Source organism: Sesamum indicum, linkage group LG2, assembly GCF_000512975.1.
Source record: "Sesamum indicum cultivar Zhongzhi No. 13 linkage group LG2, S_indicum_v1.0, whole genome shotgun sequence".
Lineage (NCBI taxonomy): Eukaryota > Viridiplantae > Streptophyta > Magnoliopsida > Lamiales > Pedaliaceae > Sesamum > Sesamum indicum.
The window spans coordinates 11,028,076-11,049,294 of NC_026146.1; the positions used below are offsets into that span (position 1 = coordinate 11,028,076).

At 36.3% G+C, this 21,219-nt stretch overlaps 3 protein-coding genes and 1 pseudogene across 4 annotated transcripts in view; 2 read left to right on the forward strand and 2 right to left on the reverse strand.

The window, feature by feature from the left end:
* LOC105155770 (presenilin-like protein At1g08700) overlaps positions 1-2,231 on the forward strand; it is a 3,029-nt gene extending 798 nt beyond the window's left edge. The window contains 2 exon segments of the mRNA XM_011071717.2: positions 1-822; positions 1,863-2,231. The exon segment at positions 1-822 is cut by the window's left edge and continues 10 nt beyond it. Coding sequence (XP_011070019.1) covers positions 1-673 — 673 coding nt within the window. The 3' untranslated portion in view covers positions 674-822; positions 1,863-2,231.
* LOC105155772 (membrane steroid-binding protein 2-like) lies at positions 2,984-5,321 on the reverse strand. Its single transcript, XM_011071720.2, has 2 exons — positions 4,939-5,321; positions 2,984-3,525 (listed from the first exon to the last, which is right to left on the reverse strand). Exons 1-2 carry the CDS (start codon positions 5,229-5,231, stop codon positions 3,225-3,227), a joined length of 594 nt encoding a protein of 197 aa, XP_011070022.1. The 5' UTR covers positions 5,232-5,321; the 3' UTR covers positions 2,984-3,224.
* On the reverse strand, positions 7,604-10,553 carry LOC105155773 (annotated as a pseudogene).
* LOC105155775 lies at positions 13,882-20,939 on the forward strand. Of its 2 annotated transcripts, none has more exons than XM_011071723.2 (4): positions 13,882-14,078; positions 14,165-14,230; positions 14,332-17,257; positions 18,651-20,939. In XM_011071723.2, exons 3-4 carry the CDS (start codon positions 14,354-14,356, stop codon positions 20,511-20,513), a joined length of 4,767 nt encoding a protein of 1,588 aa, XP_011070025.1. In that variant the 5' UTR covers positions 13,882-14,078; positions 14,165-14,230; positions 14,332-14,353; the 3' UTR covers positions 20,514-20,939. The 2 variants fall into 2 exon arrangements, with proteins under 2 accessions (XP_011070025.1, XP_011070024.1); XM_011071722.2 differs by having other exon boundaries at positions 14,188-14,230.

Sequence of the window (21,219 nt, forward strand, 5' to 3'; positions counted from 1 at the left end):
GGAGTTGCCTGCATTGGTTTATGAGTCCAGGCCTAATGTAGGGAGGAATTCTGGGGCTAGGGATTCAAGTTTGGGGCTTTTGGTAGCAGCGGGGTTGGGGATGAGTGGTGATAATAATAGTGGCTCTGTTGAATTACAGCAAATATGGACGGATGGTAATACTGATGAAACGATTGAGATACAGGAAAGGGAGCATCTTGTGATTGCAGTTGGGGAAAATGAGAGGACTAACGGGGGTGAGATTGAGGATGTGAGGGAAGATCAAGGGGAGACAGCCCCTTTGATCGGAGATGTGGATTTGACAGAAACGTGGTCGCGCCGAAACAATGTCGACAATAGGAGTGATGTAAATAGGGTGCCCCAAGGAAATGAGAGGGAGGCCATGGAGATGGAAGAAATGAATGCAAGGGGGATAAAGCTTGGCATGGGGGATTTTATCTTCTACAGTGTGCTTGTTGGAAGGGCGGCAATGTATGATCTGATGACCGTTTATGCTTGTTATCTTGCAATCATATCAGGACTTGGATGTACTCTGATATTGCTGGCTGTTTGTCGTCATGCATTACCAGCACTTCCTATTTCAATTACTTTGGGGGTCATATTTTACTTCTTGACAAGACTGTTAATGGAGCCTTTTCTGGTTGGGGCTTCTACGAATTTAATGATGTTCTGACTTAGCCTTTGGTAAATGGAATTTGCGGATTAGGAAACACAGATACATTGATTTGCATTGAATGCCTTTCGGCAATGGAGTAATTGCTCAGAGACAGCTTCCGCCCCATTTCGTACAGGGATGATCAAAGAATTATCTGCATTTTGCAGGTCTGATCTGTTGTTTGTTGACTCTAAATTTTCCTGTTGATAGCTTTCCTGAAGATATATCTTGTGATCTAAATGTAATCATACTTAAAGTGCAATAGAATTCCCCATTTTGAGCCTAATTTCACTTCCCTGGCTTATACTTCATTATACATTGCGCGGGGCATTCCTATGTTGGCTTCAGTCACAGCAAGAATCGTGCATGAAAACAAGAGAATGTGCAAATGTAACTTATGGAATGATACTAACTAAAGGAATTATGCTTAAGCTTAACTTATTTGGTTGAGAAGATAAACCCAGTAGTCTAAAGAAAGGAAGTTATCCATGCTGTTCTTTTATACTTTGGGCGTCTAGTATTTAGTGATCGGATGATAAAGCATATTTCAGATTAGCAATATGAAATCACATTTGGTAATTCCTTACTGCCCTAGATTATGGTTTCCTAGTTAAATTATGCTCTCTTGTCACTGAATTGTCTGATAGAAAGTTCTCCAACATAAAAGAAGAATAATTCATGGTGCATGTCCAAAATTTGAGAGGGGAAAAAGCACCAAGGCTAATTTAGAGTGCTTCTTACAATTCAAGAAACAAGTAATCTCTAAGACCTCTGATTTTTTTAGATTTTTATGTTACGATGCTTACCAAAATTGAATTTTGATGAGTCCCAAATGTGAAAAAGTGCTGCCAGTTCAATAGATTAGACAAGTTCCAATAAAATGTTCTTCAGGTAGGCATAAAGTCAACAAGTGATGATCTAATGACATTTAAGTTCAGCCTGAATTGTGACTGAATTACTTTGGTGGAGATCTATTTTAACATTTTCTCTTTTCCAGTGGTGGAACTTGTAATCAATGTTAAAGTTGTAGACTTATATAGCTGATATCAGCCTTGATGAAGCCCCACTTTTATAGTGCAAACTATGTGTGTGCTTTTTGGTACCTGGTGTTGCATATGTAGAAATTTTGAAGAGCTAAAGGTAGATGAGAGCTCTGTTGTTCAGTACCTGAAGATTCTCAGGTGTTATTATGAAATTAAAAATGCAGGTCACATAAGAAGAAGGGGTGTCAGGAGCGTAGAGAGAGAGAGGCAATACAACTTGGAGCTTATTCACAATCATAAAGCAGCAAAGAACAAATGGTATACAACTCGGAAATGTACCTTATGAAATTTTGTGCATCTTCATATGAGCAGCTTGATGCCTCTGAAAGCATATCATTGACACACACTTCTTAAGTTCGGAGTCGTACTTGAAATTTTTGCAGGAGTAGCGAGTAAAAAGATCTAGAAAGTGAATGGCCCTTCTGATCTAGACCAGCCTATGCCTTCTATAATATCTGTTGTTGGTTGGATGTGCTGTGCTGCCAATGCAAACATTTTTGAGTTTATAATGGAGATTGCATTTGTTTGTAGTCTGTAGTTTTCTCCTCATGTTCACGCTTTTGTTAGCTGAAATGTACTTCACTGATGGATCCGCTTGATATTAGGTGATCTATGGTTTTCAACAGTAAGAAACCTTTGGAAACACGCTCAGATCTTCCTCAAATAAGCTGGATCAGTTTCATTTTCGCTTTCACTCATACCTTTCCTTTTGGGGTTAATCAATCAAATTGTATGCATACACAAAAATTAGGTAGATCAATATGAGGGAAATGTCCTTCCGCAAAGACCCAAAAACAACACAAAAAGATCTCTATGTTTCCTGCTGGAGGTTTCCTATTCCATTATTTACTTTGCTTCAATTATAACACATTTCGTTAAAACCCTAATGTATATGTGTTTTATGTGAATTTCCTTTTCATATTGCTCATAAGCTAACTGCTCCATATCGATGTTTTATGGAACTCCTTCCTCTCCTTATTCCGCAAGCTTGGGGTAGCATTCTAAGTATTGATTTTTCCCTGCAGATGGTCTAAAATCTAAAACAAATAAGGTCTAGAGTCCAAATGTTTAGAATTAGGGTATCCATTTACTAGAACCTTTGGTGATTGTATTTGTACCACTTGCAAGTCCATGAAATACAAGGATTCTGAAGTTAAAAGTTCCTTGTAAATGACCAAACAAGTAAAATCCTGCAAAGCCTTGGGCTTTTGACACGCATCAATCTTCCTATAGCTTTTATCTTATCAAATAACCTGCTTATAATGAAACTATGGATCCAAATAAAGAAAGAATCCAAACCCAAATAGCAGTCCTTTATTAACATTCGACAGCCATCAGTTCAAAGTCTTCTAAGTACTTGATCCCTTAATAGTACAAATAGCACAGCAGTGAGGTTCACATGGACGTTCTATTTGCAGGAAAATTTACACGATCAAAGAGACTATAATGCTGTTCAAAACATAAGCATGGGCCTCCAGCAACAAATATTTCCAGCAAAAGGAAAAGTTTTAAGCCATAGATATCTTCTATTGCGTTTCATGTCCTTCTTTCTGTTTTTCCTCTGATTTATTTTCCGCGTGTTTGCTTGCTTCACTTTCATTTCCAGTTTCTTTGGACTCTGATGTGTTTTTGGAAACTAGCTGTCCAACCTTAACATACTTCTCCATGAACTTATATTCCCAGTCCTGCAGAACCTCCAACTCAGAAGCACTCAGACCTTCGATGTTTCCAGTAAGGTCTTTAGGGTCAAATGACATGAGAGCCAGGGCTCTGCTTGCATCCCTACCGGCAAACAGTGCATATGGCCCACCAGGCCCATAGAACATCCTGCCATAACATTGAGTAATTCCATCATATCAGTCTTACCAACATAGGGAGAAGTATCATGATGTGATTATTATTATTTGTGTAAGAGAACATCTTGGCAACTCAATAAATAGATGGAAGTGACAATGACTTGTTTGTATTGTGATACTACATGGAGACAAATAGCACTAACATCAGAATACTTAAGAATCTGATTGAACTTGTTATAAGAAGATGCATATACATCAGTTCAGATAAATTTTAAGTATAGGCGCAACACAAGAGAACTAATGGGGAAAATAAAGCAGGGCTCAATAGAACAATTAATCACAAGGGTGAATTTAGTCTCCCAGATGAGTTCAATCAACTACTTTGTACATGAAGCACAAAATCATCTGCAGTAAGACATTGCTGCCCTGTATTTTCATAAGAAAAACATGAGTGTGGAGAGGGGCTACCAGTGGTTAATTTTGCGATGCCTGAGCATTGATTAAAATGTCCAACAGCTACCAGCATGTGGCTGATCCTATTAATGTAAGAGTTGGGTGACCCAAGAATTCCTAGTATCTCTGATAGAGCTGATCATCAAGACTGATAAATTGGACCTATGATTCAAAACCATCTACTTCCATGCGCATTTCAGAAATGAGGAAGCCGGTTTACCAGAATCCATTTCTGAATAGCACCATGGCTCTAAGTACATAATATGAGGACAAGAAACCAAAGCTCTTATACTGAAGTGAGAGAACAAAGAAAATGCCCCTAGCCAGCATACAACATGGCATCACAGCCTAGGAGACACATTATCCAAGCAAGATATAAACTACAACTCAGGAGAAGAACTCTTGGATAACATTACCATCAGAAGATTACTCGAGTACCGAACCAAATTCAGAGAACAATGGTGTTCCTCTCAAAATTGTAATATAAAATATTTGTCCTGTATTTTTCTCCCATTTAAGCTCTCATGCCGGACTCGACTCTTAACTCCTGGTTCCAATATCAGATTTTTGTTCTTTCACCAAGGTGATAGCCCCATCCCACTCTATGTGAAAATAATCACAAACTGGATCCCCCTAACTCTATACAACACTCACTTCAATAAACAACTCAATATGTGGTTTTAGTAGCTGCGTGCACCACACAAATCACACATATTGCACCTTCCGCAACTTGGAAAAAGGATCATATGACCCACTGTACATAGAATTATCCAAAGTTGTCACCCTGAAGATGACATATAATCCGAGTGATATATAAAAAATACAGCAGAAAGAGGGGAAAAAATGGTTTTTACTATTCTTAACAGAGGATCGCCACACAGAACTCACACTAAATTCACACTAGCGCTACAATTTCCTAATTCGGTGATCGGAGAGAATCTTACAACTATACCTAAAAAATGAAGTACAATCTTGAAGGGCGTTCACTAACCTGGAACGAGACACATCATAGATCTGTCCCTTGATCGCCATGAGCAAGGGCTTGCTGGGGTCGGAGCCATCATACGCTCTCAACTCTTCCTCGGTGACATCGCCCATCTGCACGGGCTCGCGGAGGGCAAATTCATTGGCTCTCTTGACAGCGGCGTAATCATCTGCTGCAACAAACATGCCGCAGACCACCTTGTAAGTGACGTACATCAGAGCCAGTATGGTGAAAAACGCCGCCGGCGAGAGGCCCGTGTAATGGTTGATCGATTCCGTTAGCGTCTCCCAGAGCGCCATTGGTTTTTCTTCCCTTGTTTGTGTGTTGGTAGGTGAAGTGGAAGTGAGAGAGGAGAAATGAAATTGTGGGGGTTTTGTACAAGTGGAAAAGGATAGATGTCAACTACCAAACTAAATGGAAATATCGAAATTTCTTAACCAAAAGCTGATAGCTTACAATCAAACTGATTCCAAAAAGTGTAATATATTTATAATATGATATTACTGATGATAAATATAATATATTTATTGTATAATTGATTATTTTTAAGAATAATTATATTTTTCTCTCATGAGGCGTGTAGATGATTTTAGCACTCTTGATGTTTGTTTTTGTCTAACAATAAATATTTTTCATTAGTCAAATTTTACCAAATTTATTGATATTAATAAAAAACAAATTGAGAAAAAATATATATTAATGCAGTTAACTTATTACTGATTTATTAAAGTCAAATTAATCTTTTTATAACCAAATTACTCTCATATGTCTTCATGCGTTAGTTCATTGAATTTGCTGATATTAAGAAAAAAATCTATATTAATCCAATTGACTTTATTACTGACTTATTAAAGTCAAATTAATCATTTTATAACCAAATTAGCCTCATACGTTTTTATGAGTTAATGCATGTGAAGAGGTATATTTTTCACCAATTAAGAGTAATTTAGTCCAAAAAAATTATTTGACCTGCAATGAGTTAATAATTAGTCAATTGAAGGTAAATATCACTTGACATTCAGTTTATTTTGTTAATATCAGTAAAATTCAATGAATTTTGATTAATAGAGTGATTTATTTATTAGATGGAAGCAAACTTTAAAGATGCTAGATGTAATTTCTCATACCATTAGGGGGTTAATATGTAACTACACCAAACTTTAAAGGAGGGGAATGTAACAATCCTTTTTTTTTTTTAATTATATACTGATCACAACTCAATTATATCGTATTTGTCATCCAACCAAATTCAGTTTGAGTTAGAACTGTCAATGGAAATATATCATAACTGAGTTTGAGGTCATGTTTCAAATGCCACCAAATATGAATGTGAGTAATTGATATATTGCTCAATTTATTGAAATATTGATATAACAATATAAATAAAATTGCCACAAAATTAGTAGTTTTAAAGTAATTTTAGTTTAAAGATGGAAAATGTAGGAAAGAATACACATTGTGGCATTGTAAAGTGTTGAAAACATGAAAAAGAGTTGATTACGTTTGTTTCAACTTTCAAAAATGGCGTGCTTCATGTTGTTCTTCCTAATTCAACTTAAAAAACGTGGACTATGTCCGTAGGGACGATACGAAAAACGGGTTAAATATAATTTAACTCATGTGATATGAAAAAAGAATAAAAAAAATTATGTAAAAATATATTGACGTTTTAAGTCTGACAAATTTAGGTTATTTATATAATAAATATAATATACTTGATATATAACTCGTGTATTGATCGATCACTTGACAAATGTAATAATCGGTTACTTTTACCGATCGTATTAATATAGAAAATTGCTAATAGATGTAAGTATCTCCTGATAGTCCCTGAAAGAATTTTAGGACAATAAGCAGGAAAATAATCTCCCCTCTGTCTGGATAAAAACAGGAGGGAAGAGATTCCTTGAAGAATGTGGAAAATAACTACCATGAATCAGGACAAGCAATCTTGAATTTGACTTTATCTAGACAAGTTCGAATAAGCATTCTTGGAAATCTGGAACTTGGATTGTACCTTGTACTCTTTACTCAGGTGCTGCTTCAGACCAGTGGGACCAAAATTTCTGCAGATGGGATGCAAAACCTCCCCCATCCAATGCAATCACTTCAGTTTTTAACCTTAGGGGTGTGGTCGACCTTATTTATGCAATCGATCTTGTTGTCTATTTTACTCATGCAGTCGAGCTGCAACCGTTCATGACCGTCCAAGTCCGAACCTACATCAAAATTATATGTTGAATTCTCAGAGACTAACAGAGCTATTATCCGAGATCAAAAAATCCGAGTCCTGTATTTCGAATGTGATGCTCTCATCTGGTCGGACGGTAGTGCATCACCGGAGTTCTTGGCATTGGATTTTTGCTTCTCTTCATTTTTCATGAGCTTGGCATAAGCTTCGTAGTCGAAGCCTTCCTTGCTTTTCCCACCAAAGGCCGGCTCCAATTTGTCCATGTCAAACAGAGATTCCATTACCTTTGTACTCTGAGGCTGATCTGAGTACACAAACTATATTTTCTTGTACGTCTTAAGCTCAAGAAATGGTTTCACCAACTGAGTACAAGTTTGTGGATGAAATTTAGAACCACTGTGTATATAAAAACCCACAAAAGATCTTATCATTATCTCTCTTTCAGGATAAAATGCAGAAAAATTGCAAAATTTAAACATCTTATCAAATTCCAATTTGCGTTAGAAAAAATCTTATAATTATCTCTCTTTCGGGATCAAATGCAGAATAATTGAACATTTTTACATCTTATCAAATTTCCAAATATCGTCATCTATTCATATAGAAGGGATGTACGTCATCAAAAGCAAGCCTCGCATAAAATGCTGAACATGAAGAGTATGTCGAGACCTACCAACCAGAAGGACTCAAAAGACTTTTGGGGGATTGTACAGAATTGCGATGCCAAGCCTCTCAGGGTAATGGTCCAGAAATAGACGAGCTGTTTCTCGAGTTGCCTTCATCGATATGCAAGACATGTTCCACTTTTCAAAGTCGATTAACCACACCATCTGATCCATCTTCATCTAGGTCCGATATAGCACTCTCCATGCAATATACCAAGTACTTGATTTGCCCTTCTACAGCTTTTGTATTCTGACACATAGAAGACAAGTCATGGAAAGAACTACCAAACTAGTCTAGACTAAACATTGTACACTGATGCTTGAAATGAGATTATTCCAACATTTATCGGACAAAGAACAACAGATTTACCACAGATTCTTTTCTCGTAAGTAAAAACCTTAATGAACTTCTCTACCTGGAATCCAGGTCTCATGACTAGCACAGCCCCGCCATATTTGTCACGGTAGTTGGCCCTGTAAACTTTTCCAGTCTCAGCTTCCTGAGCAAATCCATCCTGAATCAACAAGAACCGAAAGAAAAGACTATCACGTCTAATGTTAATGTGTTAATATCAGGTTAAGGCTTCTGGATGAAGAATGTATGGTTTTGCTTTATCATCTGTATGAAGTAAAACAATGTCCAGACCGACTACAGACAAAAAAATTGCAAGTGAGTTAAATTTATACTCCAAAAGGAAACATGTTTGGTTCCTATTTGATTTAATGACTGCTTATTTAGTAACTTTAGCGATTATTCGACGCTAAACCTTCTAGAAAATTTTCTGAGATTCTCTTTCAACATCTTGGCTGCTTTCTTTGTATTCAAATTCCTTGCTCTAGGAAATCTTAGTATTGATGTATCGGAACATTGACAAGGGAATTTATTTGCAACAGGGCTAATCAACTTCCTAAGTTCATTAATCTGAACCAAAGCAATTGATTGATCACTATTTGATGCAACCTCGAAGAGCCTACATGTCGCCGGTATTTCATGCTTACACTTCCATGTAAGCATCATGCCATATTCAATAGTACAAGTTATAAAATTCATGATCAAAGGAAAGTAGTTCCTCTGTTGCCAAGGAAAAAAGCAAGTCCCTTTGGACCAGAATATCAGTTCTGTATCTATTTTCATGAGTAGCAATAATAAGAAAATATTTGGTCAAAGACATGTATTTTGTTATGATTCAAGCACAGATTGCGAGCGTAGAATAGGAACATACACAAAATTTACATGGGTACCACAAAATCGAGCTGCATCCATTGGAAAACAGGAGCACATTTATTAACTATATCACAAAGAGGTACAAATCGGAGTACAGAATGGCTGTTTCAACTAAAACATAACCCTAGTTCCGGAAATCTCTTATAAACCCTCCAGGTTCATTTCCTCCATCCACTTCAAAAAAGAGGGCCCCTTGATTTCACTCCTAAGACTCTAAGACATAAATTCTTCACCACATCTCATATGAACACCATTTCTGCTTGGAAATAATCAATTGGTAAACTAGCATCATAAGAATGTTCTAGTGAAGGAAAGGAGTGACTGGAGAAACACCAAAATGCAAAACAACAGTATACACACAAGAACAGTGATCGTTGCACGAATCAAGATGACAATAGATGGTAATGTCCCTTAACTTAATGGTACAAGAAACATTCTCCAGAATCAAATGGATATATGACTGGAATAAAGGTAAAGTAAGAACCTTAGCTTGCTCCACCTCATTGGGCATACACTTTTCTGGAACATCTGCCTGTGGTTTTTGGGCTGACATTTTCTTCCTCTTCTTGTAGTGATGACAGCCAGCTATATCATCAGTAGACTGCATATTTTCAAAGCATAACCTCACATTAAAAAGAAGCATAATGGTAAATTAAATGCTTTAAATCATAAGTAATTACAGCTAATATGAACTTCCATCAAACTGGTAGAAACGCGGAAGAAGGTAAACAAGTATTCCTACAAATGATTCTGTCATCCCAGAGATGATATTCTTTTCAAATTTTGTGAAGTATGCAGCAGAAATTTTCTCTATATAGCACGGTACTCAATCCCACAAATACAGGTCCGAGCTTGTATAAGGAAACTAATTTGAAATACGATGAAACTCAAGATTCAAAACATTCATAAAATCTCCAATTATATATCTCTGGACTTCTAGAAACAAGAACCAAGTGCTTGCGGTATGCAATTTTAGGAATCTCATTAAGTGATCATTTATCTAAATGGTGAAACATATAAGACGGTATAAGCCATGAAGATTCATAATGAGCTTCATCAATATTGCATATTAATTCAGGAATTCCCATCCATCTTTTTTACCACCATAAATAGATTTCAAAGGGTAAGAAATTACAAGCATTGAATCCTCCAACATCAACTTGGAATCACGAAAAGCAAATAGTTCTCTCTTTCTTGCTAGCCCTCAACAACCGATCACAACATGATCAAATGTGTGCAAAGTGTGTGATTTTGCTTCAAAATCTTCCCTTTTTATTACAAAACATAAGCATGCATGAAATCACATATATAAATCAATTTCTCAATTTCTCTCTGAGGAGAACAATCGATCACATATAAATCATTACATTTACATTGAACACAAAAACCAACAAAAACAGAGAGAAAGGCATACCCAGAAATCATAGGAATTGCCCCCATAAAGAAGAAAGAATTATCAGTTTGGTTTATGGTGAGAAAATCATGGAAGAAGAAGAAGTGAAGTGAGGGAATGGCAGCTTTGCTGTTTCCTTAAAAGCATGCTGGGCCAACGGTGAGGCTCCTGGCCGCTCCCCAATATGGTTTGTAAATTACACTTGCCACCCCAATTATGTGAAAAATTGCGTATCCGCCCATGTATTTCTTAGTATTAACTTTCTCCCCTATTATATATAAATTTATTCATCCACATTTATTTGCAAAAGAATAATAAATATTATATATATATATATATATATATATATACTTGTATTGAGGTTGAATGAGAGGTTTTCCATAAAACGTGTGGTAAATTACATTCATACTCACTGAAATTATAATAAAATATGCAAGGATTCTCTATTTTTTGTCAAATTACATTCGTTGAGATTATAATTATAATTACAACTATACCCTCTATTTTGAGACAAAACTACATCCCCTAAAAAGCATTACGCTAACAGAGAATGTTGCTGTAAATTTATTAAAAAAAAGAAAATATCTATATATTTCGGCCTAATATCAAAGGATATAATTTACGCTAAAATGTAAGTGTAGTTAAAAGGTTTTGTTTGTTATTAAAATAGTTATTTATTTAGTTCCTTCATATTTTCTTTTTTTTTTAATCAATTTTTTTAACTTTTTTACTCTTTTGTGTGTTATTGAAGTACTTCTAGAAATTTAAACATTAATAAAAAATGAAGAATAAAAATATCAATTTGATTAGAAAAGATATTAAAACTTTCTTGATATATTGTTCCATATCATTTTAGTAGCTCGCATGCACTATTCAAAAATGAAATTTTGATATATTTATACATAGAAATAAAATTTATATATAATATAAAATAGGGTGAATTACATCAACACCTCCTGAGGTTTGATATAATTATAAATAAATTTTTATTAAATTAAAAATTACATTTACCCTCCTTAAGGTTTGTTCCGTGTTTTTTTCATCTTATGTTTAACTCCACTGGTAGTGTTCCATTGAATTTATCATATGTTTTCCCAGAAATCCTGATAAAATGTTTGACTATGATTTTTAGACAACTTTTCAAACGAAAATGCTCTTTGGACCAAATTGTAATATTTTAGATTGAGGGAGTTAGATGATATGATTTCACATAAATTGTACTTAAATAATATGTATATATATATATATATATATATATACATATATTTGCTAAACTAACTGATTTTATCCTTTAAATATTGCGAAGATTACCTTATATATTTGGGAAAATTACATCTACACACCCTGAGATTTAATATAATCACAAATACATCTTGTTAGATAGAAAAATACATTTACCCTCCTTAAGGTTTGTAAAATATTACAATTAATTGCAAAAAAAAGTGTGAATATACAAAAATACCCTTCATTTATCAGGAAAAAGAAATTAATTTTCAAAAAGACTAAAAACTCCTTAAACAAAACTTTATTAGGAGGGTAAATGTAATTTCCTATCTAAGAAGGATGTATTTGTAATTATATTCAACCTCAGGAGTTGTGGATGTAATTCACCCTAATATATAAGATAGTCTCCACAATTTAATGGATGAAAAAGGCTAATTTAGCAAAAAAGATAAATATCACATTTAACCCCCTCAATATTTTAAAATATTATAATTTGGTCCAAAGGGCATTTTGTCTGAAAAGTTGTTCAAATCATAGTCAAACTTTTATCAGGGAGAATAACATGTGATAAATTCACCGGAACCTTACCAGTGGAGTTAAATGTAAGACGAAACAAACCTTAAGAAGGATAAATATAATTTTTTATCTAACATGAATATATTTGTAATTATATCAAAATATCAGGAGAAATTAATGTAATTTACCCTATAAATAACAAAATTTGTGGGCCATTATAACAAAATAAAATTTGTTTATAAAAAAAATGTGATATGTGATTGGAGGGATGTTGGTGGATCACAATTTGCATATGAGTTTTAATAATTTGATTACTATCATAATATATTAATCTTTTTTGAATAAAAAATTGCAACAATCGTGTGAGTAAGTCATGTAATTATTATAGCTTTCCAAAAAAAAAAAAAAAGAAAAGGTCATGTAATTATTATGTACATTGGAGTCCATGACCTTCCTCACTAGACAATCCTTTATCTATCATTTTATGGGCTAATAATGCTCATTATTGCTTTCCTCAAATAATTAAGAGAACAAATATGATTTTATTAATTTCTAATTAAAAAAGTTAATAAAATTCAAATTTGACTTATTTGGGTATTTTATTATTTAATAATAAATCTTTTAAAATATACTCAAAACTATCAAAATCTCACATGCCCATTTCACCCTTTAAAAATTTCAACATGGTATGCAATTCTTGCATTATAATAGTTGAGCAAGAATCATGAGCTTCCACTTCCCATTTGAATGATTGAAAAATGTACACAAAGATTGAATCAAATCATTGAATCTACATTGTTGGTAAAAGTCGGTAAAATTGAGATCTCATAATTAAGATATTATGAGTTTAAATTTTACTTATATATGAATCTATTTTAACAATACTTATTTATTAATTATAAATATTTGATATTAATAACTAATATATTAATTGTTAATAGTTGAAATTAATTCGTTAAAAAAGACAAGGAAAAGAACATTGAATGTACATCAAACTTTTGATGTCTGCCAATAAAATTTGAGTATCATTGGGTCTAAGTATATGCATCCAAATAAGTGGAAAAAAACAAATCATATACTTGAATTGGATCTTGTCTCCTATGAAATCAAGTGGACATCATGGAGTAGATGAATATAAAATCAAGAACCCATAATTCATTTGCAAATAATAACTATAAATGTAGAAAATAAATTGGAAAAGAAAAGTAAAAAAATATTTTAAAATGAAAGACATAATTTTTATTTTAGTAATTAAATTTTAAGACAAGAGTAATTAAGTAGTAATGGGGGTGGTCCTGTCTTGTGCTTCCAACCATCACAGACATAGGAAAGAAAGTCAGATTGAAGTCCTTAATCCAAGAAAGTAATGATCACCCTCATTCCTACACAAATTAAAGAATTATTCAATGTTTGATTAACGTAGACTCGGCTTCACAGAGTTTGGCCTGAACCCTCAAACCACAGCTGTTTGATGGCATTTCTTATCAAATAATCACCAAGATTCCGTGATCTGTGCTTAATCCTGTGTATGAGATTTTGTGATTAGCACCACAAGATGACCACGTTCAAAGACTTGGAACACTAGATTTCTTTTATTACAGAAGCAAGACATTTGAATGTCTGTATAGAAAAAGTGAACAGAAAGAGAAAGATCCCATCTTTCCCTTTTCCACATTCTACTTTTTCTGCTTTTGGGTACCCCCAATCACCCCCCCCCCCCCAACCCACCCCCCACCCCCACAACCAAGAAACTCTTTTTTTTTTTTTTCTCCATAAAATTTGATACCTAGAGTACAGGTAGACAGAATACTGGATCAATAGCTGTAGCTGAGGCAAGAAAAGAAAGAAAGTGAGTGTAAAGCAAAGAAATCAAGATTATACTTTTTTGCTGCTTTCGGTCCCCCCTGATAGATTGATCTCTGTTTCAAGCTGGTATGGTTAACTTTTCTCTAGTTGTTGTCAAATTCTTTCATTTTTCTGTTCCACTGGAAATTCATTTTAGTTTCTTGGAATCTCAGCTTCCTTTGTTTTGGGTTTACAGGTGCTGTCCGATTGTTTATATTTTTGCTGTATAATTCTTTAAGGTGAGTTCTTGACTTATGTTGTTACTTGGTTTGATTATGTTGTCTGTTTACTTTGTGGTATGTCTTGATCTAATGATTTCTAAATTCTATTGATGTGGCAGATTTGGAAGGAAAGATTGGTTTATGAGAGTAGGAATAGAAGAAATGGATATTGAATTATTGGAGATTGGAGTTAAACTGAGGAAAGGAGCGATCTTTACAGTCAAATTGTGCTTTAGATCAGTCTGCAGTCATCCATTTCTTGTGGGTATGCTGTGTTTCTTGATATTTCTGTACAGATTATCCCCATTTATTTTTTCATTCTTGGTATCTGCCTCCCCTGTGCTTGTTTGCACTGCTGTTTTGCTGGGAACCCTTTTGAGTTTTGGGCAACCAAATATACCTGAAATTGAAATAGAAGAGAAAACAACCTATGAGGCTGTCTCGATAAAGACTGGGGTGTCGGAAGATGCTACTGTTGTTGAGAAGAATGAGAGCTTTTACGTTGAAAGATTCAGTGAGAAGAGAAGGGATGAAGCAGAGGAGTCAACTGAGCAGACAGATTTACTGGCAGGTAAGCTTGGTGAAGTTTGTAGAGAGAATGGTTCAGATGATACTGCTCCGTTGATTGAGGAAAGATCACGGGAGATCGAATTGAATGATGGTGAAATGTGGGAAGCTGAAAGAGGTTTAGGTGATTTGGGATACAAGGAGAAAGCTGAGTGGAACGAAGAGATACTTAATGATGGGGAAGTTGGGGAGAACCACTATGCTTCAGATGCAAAGGTGAATGATGAAGTTCTTGAATCGGATGATGAGAAATCCGAAGCGGACTCTTTTGATTCCGAGAAGGTGAATGTGGATTCTCTGGATTCTCCTCCTCGTTCTCCCTGGGCACGAGTTGAAGAGCGGGAGGACAAAGAGGAAGAAGTGCAAGGCGAAGATGAAGAGGATGGTGATTCAGATTCTGATTCGGATCGGGCTGAGAGTTCCTCTCCGGATGCCTCTATGGCCGACATAATACCGATGCTTGATGAGCTCCATCCACTATTGGATGAAGAGGCTCCTCGACCTGTTCATATTTCCCGTGATGGCTCTGATGTTGCATCTGAGAGGTCTCCAAAATCCAGCACTAGAAGTCATGAATCGGATGATGAGACCGAAAATCAGGAGGATTTGGAAGCTGCAGATGATGACAATGAAGATGGTGAAGATGAAGAAGATGGACAAGGAGACAAGGAAGAGCAGACAAAGTCTGCCATTACATGGACAGAAGAGGACCAAAAGAATCTCATGGATCTTGGAAGTTCTGAGATCGAAAGGAACCAAAGGTTGGAGAACTTAATTTTAAGGAGGAGAGCAAGGAAAAATATGGGTGTGTTTCCGGAAAGGAACTTGATAGACTTGGAGAGTGCTGATCTTCCATTCAATATTACCCCCATTTCGACAAGAAGACAAAATCCATTTGATCTTCCTCATGATTCTTATGATGATTCAGGGCTTCCTCCTATTCCCGGTTCAGCTCCTTCTATTTTGTTACCGAGACGGAACCCTTTTGATATTCCTTATGACTCAAGTGAAGAGAAGCCTGATCTTATGGGAGATGGATTTCAAGAGGAGTTCACTTCTACATTTCAATCAAGAGAGCCATTCTTCCGAAGACACGAGAGTTTTACTGTGAGGCCTTCAATTTTTGCACCCAGCAGGCAGGATGTCAAAATGAGGCCTTACTTTGTTCCCGAGCGGACATTTTCCGAAGAATCAAGCTATTCTTCATTTCAGCGACAATTAAGTGAACTTAGTGATTCAAAGGTGAGTTCTGTTCCTGAAACTGAATCAATTGGTTCAGTTGAGGATCTGCAAGACAGGAAGCTGTCCAATGAAGATAATCGGCAAGAAGTTGAGGCAATTCCCCAGATGGAAGAAATCGCTGAAGGGGCTCAATCAGGGGAGCCAGAGCTGATATCCCTGGAAAAAGAAGATCTACATAGGGAACCAGAACCCATCCCTGAGATGGCGAGTGTTTCTGAGCATGTTGGACATGGGAGCCAATCTTCGGAAGAAGATTCTTTAGAGTTAGGCCTAGCAGAGAAGAAAGGCATTGAAGTCGACGAGCTTCATTTCCAATTTGAGGATGTTGCATATCATTATAGACAAGAAAATGTAACCCGACCAGTTGAAGTCCAAGCTACTGAATACCTTTCAAATTCTGATGTTGTTGAACAGAGATATAGTAGGGATTCAAGCTCTTCATCACTTTCTGAAGTAAGTGAAAGGGTTTTCACTGAGATGCTAGGTGAAGAGTTGCCAGTGTTAGAGGAGGGAGGAAGAGCTAGTGCTGCTGGAGAGCCAAGCATCACAACCCAAACTTCAGTAGAAAGTGCCGATCTCAATATCACAAGTACATTGGTTAGAGACATTCCAAACAGAGGACCTGTTTATGACTCCAGTCCCCGGGAAGTCAGGAATAACTTCTCATCCTCTTCGAGTTCTTTGGATGTGCATCCAGAGTCTGATCCAGGTCTCCCCCCTGTAATTGTCAAGAGAACAGTGTCTCTTCTTGATAGAGAATCTGAAGACAGTAGTCAGGAAATAAGAGAGCATGACAACGTGAGCACTGATTCCTCTGAAGTTAATTTGAGACCTGAAACTGAAGGTTCTTCAGCTGCGCCTAGTATCATACCCGATGTTTCTATTCTGTTGAAATCATCTGTTGAAGCTTCTGTGGAGGAAAATCCCATAGAGAAACACATTCAGACCCTGGACAAATCTTCTGAAGATCAAAATCTGGATCAACCTCAGGAGGATAAGTATTTATCAGTTTCTGAAAGAGAGAATCCAATTGAAGTCAGTGAGCCAATGTTTGAGAGTGAAGCAGAACTTTCAATTAGCATGGAAGAGACTGTCCAATCACCAAACTCCAGGACTGATGCTTACCGTGGAATTGACGAAAACTTAAATTCTACACATTATGCTGAAGCAAACACATCAGTCTTTTATGATAAAGCAATGGATGAGCCAATTCTTGAGCATCTCAGTGAAGTGCAGGTAAGTTAAACTATAAACGTTTCTTAGATTCATTTTATCCAATTCATTCTAATTGAGCTGAGTGATACCACAAATCCTTGCAACTAACATCGAGTATCCTCATGATTCGCTCATGAGTAATTCCAGTAATCTATTTTCTCCAGTTTCTCTTGGTTCTTTGAATAAACTTTAAAGTGAGTTGAGTTCTATATTGCTGCTGGTGGTGCCTTTTTGCATTGTGCATTCTAAAAAAGTAAAGACTGAAATCTAGTTAAGCAACTCCTATGCCAAACAGCTGGTTTTGATGCATGTCTGTCTTAAACCTTGTTTCTTGACCAAAAACTGAGAACTCTTATTGGCTGTTTGTCTAAACATACTAATTTACCTCTTATGCCACACTTAAATGGGGATTTGTTTATTCAGGAAAGACGGTGGGTATTTGGTTATAGGTAATGGTGTGAGATGAATCGAACGAGCCCTCCAGTCTCAAGGGGAGCTACTTGATTGAGCTCTTTGAAGAGTTGAGCTCGAGCTCAAGTGTCTTTGTTTGGCTTGCGAGCTTTTTCTTACATTTTAAATGCCTCTTATTTTCTCTAATACCAATGGACTAAAATAATACAAAGTATAAATATTACATTTTTAAATTTATTATAATAATACTTACTATTATTATAATAGGATACTTCATAAAGTAAAAAGCTTCATTTAGTGCATGTTTTAACTCATTCTTTTCAATAAATATTCATATGTGTATAATTTTATTTGTCTGTACTAATATCATTTTTTGGTTCATTCCCATTTACTTCTGTGAATCTTTTATCTATATACAATTGTATATATCTGTTTACAAAACTCTCCAATTTCACCAATGAGATCGAAGAAGATGTTATATCCTTAATATTATTATTATTCTTTCATATTTATCTACTGCATATATAGTTGCATAGATATGCATATATGTGTAACTAAACTAGTATTTCTTTTGTTTCTTACATACACCGTGTCCTTGGATCATCGTATCACAGGAATGTCTATATTCTATATCAATTCTTAAAATTTGGACAATCGATTTCAGGATTTCTTTTTAGACCCATAAATCTTTATTTAGTGTACTGCAGAATCTTTCATGTATAATTTTCTAACAATCTTGACTGTATAATAATTGCCACCTTATTAAACAAGAATAACAAATTCTATCTTAATCTGTATTCTGGTGGAACTGATGTTGTCCTGTTTATGTGTCTATCATCTTTTATATGACTCTCTGTTCCCAGACACGCACCCAGAAACAGTCATAGGAGAATTTTGTCCCGACTTTTCATTATTCTTGTATTTTGACTGCATTGTGGTCCTAATCTGTGTATCCGTAGATGCAAGAATTAACATTCGCGGGTGACTGCTCAATACAATGCAGGCATCAAGTTCCACAGTCGAGTCACTGGAGGTTGATCTGACTACACAGAAATCAAACATACCACAGATCCAAGAGCTTGATCATGAACCCTCATCAAATATCACCCCCCCATTGATTCCTGACTTTATTTCCTTTCCGTCAAGTGCTTCTGAGACAACCACTTCTCGTATTGTTGAAGAGGCAGATGAGATTAAGGAAATCGATGAAGGACTGTTATCTGAGTTAGATAATGTTGGGGACTTTAGTATGAACCAATGGGGATCAGGCTCAACTGAATTCGAAAAACACGTAGATCCCGTTGAAGAAAGTTTGCCTTCAGCATATCATGCCGAAACTAGCACTACGAGAGTTTTTGAGGTTGACTTGGTTGAAGTGAATGAAACAGAAGCTGGAAAACTTTCAGAGAATTCAAGGGAGGATATTCATGTGCATGAAGGGGACGTGGCATATATTTCAGAGTTACAAACATCTGAAGGAAGCATAGTTGAACATATTGATGCACCACAACCGGAGTTCAATAAAAGAGACGACCAGGATTCTCCTGATGGGGAAACATCTGAAGACGAGACATTGTCCAAGGAGAATGAAGTGCAGCCTGCTCATTTTGTCGTAAATCACAATTACGAAGACAATATTTCTGGGATATCTGAAGTCGAAGTGCACTCCATAGAAGATGTCAATTCTGTTGTGAAGAAAGCTGAATTGATGTCTCTGGAAACTGAAGTCTTGGCGGCAGAAGTTGAGGTGTCCTATCAAGGTCAAGTCGATATGGATAGCACTTCTGGGATGCCTGAACTTGAAGCTAATACAACCAAAGATATCAATCTGGCGCTTAAGCAAATCAGTGCTGAGGAAATCCAGGAGCCTGTTGTCCTGGAGCCACCTCCAGTAGTTGATGCAGATACAACTGCTAGGATGCCTGAACTTGAAGCTAGTACAATTGAAGATATTGATCTAGCATTTAAGCAAATCAGCGCTAAGGAGATCGAGAAGCCTGTTATGTTGGAGCCAACCCCAGCTGAGCTGATAGTTGATACAGATACAACATCTAGGATGCCTGAACTTGAAGTTAGTTCAATCGAAGATATTGATCTGGCATTTAAGCAAATCAGTGCTAAGGAAAGCGAGAAACCTGTCGTGTTGGAGGCATCTATAGCTGAGCCTGCGTTTGATACAGATACAGCTTCTAGGATGCCTGAGGTTGAAGCTAGTAGAATTGAAGATATTGATCTGGCATTTAAGCAAATCGGCGCCGAGGAAATTGAGAAGCCAGTCGTCTTGGAGCCTCCCCAAGCTGAATCGACAATTGAAGAAACTGTAACCAAGCACTCTGAGGATGAAAAATCACACAGAGATTCAAGTGTGATTCGCTCAACTCACGAGACATCAATTCTTGAAGCGAGACCAATTGAAGATGTCACTTTGGATAATAAGCCATCTAATGAATGCAGCATAGAGAGTCGTGGACTTCCCGATTCAGTGAATCACAATCTAAATTTGGTTGAGTTGGAAGAAACACAAGGAACTACTTCGGAACTGTATGTTGCACATCCTGTTCCTTCAGAGGATACCACCTTGCGTCCGGAGCAAGTGTCAGATGGTAACACAGAGGAGCAGCTGAAGCTAAAATTAGATGTTGGATCAGTAGAAATTGAGGTGGACAAAGCAGGTTCCTCTGTGGAGTCGTCGACTGTGAAAGAGGTCAATGTCTTTACAGCTGAAAAGCCAGGGCCTGAAGTCAAAGCACCTAAAGACTTGCATTCGGCATCACCTCTTAAGGGAAAAGGTAAAAGCTCTAAAAGCTCGAGCTCAAGTTCGAGCTCCAGCTCTGAATCAAGTTCAAGTGATTCTGATAGGGAATAATAATCCAAGATTGGAAAAGACGAGCTTCACGTCCACCGTCCCATTTCATGATTACCATTTTGAGGTTTCGATAGTTGTGGGTTTTTGTCCATGTTCTTTATTTAACTAGCAAGGTGATGGGTTTCTTCAAGAATGAGTTTTCATTTGATTTCTTGAAGTTTCAACATTTGGTGAGATTTTCTTTTGCTTTGGCAGTTAAGTATGTCTTGTGAGTGCAGTTTTGAGTTCTTGATGAGTAAACAGTTGTTTTGAGCTATCACATGGAGTGAGTCTTCCTGTAGAGTACTTGCAGACCTTAAGATTGTCAAGTGGTGGCTTGACATCTAAAGGAAAAGGTTTGTCGTGACAACCTTACATTGTACACTGTTTTTTGTGAACATACAACAGTTTGAGTGAAATGTTACGAATTTGGTGTACACAAGTTTCTATTTCGGTGTCATTTATTTTCGCTGCATTCTGAAACTTTCAGCAGCAAGAAAGCTTTTCATGATTTGCAATGCCCGGTAAACCCCCAAGGTCAGCTGACCTTCCCACCGGCCGGGCCATGGGATCGGTTTCCAATTTTGTGCTGTATTGACAATGACAATTTTACCTTAATGTTCTCGACAAGAATGACAGGATCATCAGAGCATGGGTTGATTCGTAGCTTATTACATATAGTAATAGAGAATGAGACGGAAGTCATTTGTTTCAAACACTGTTGGGA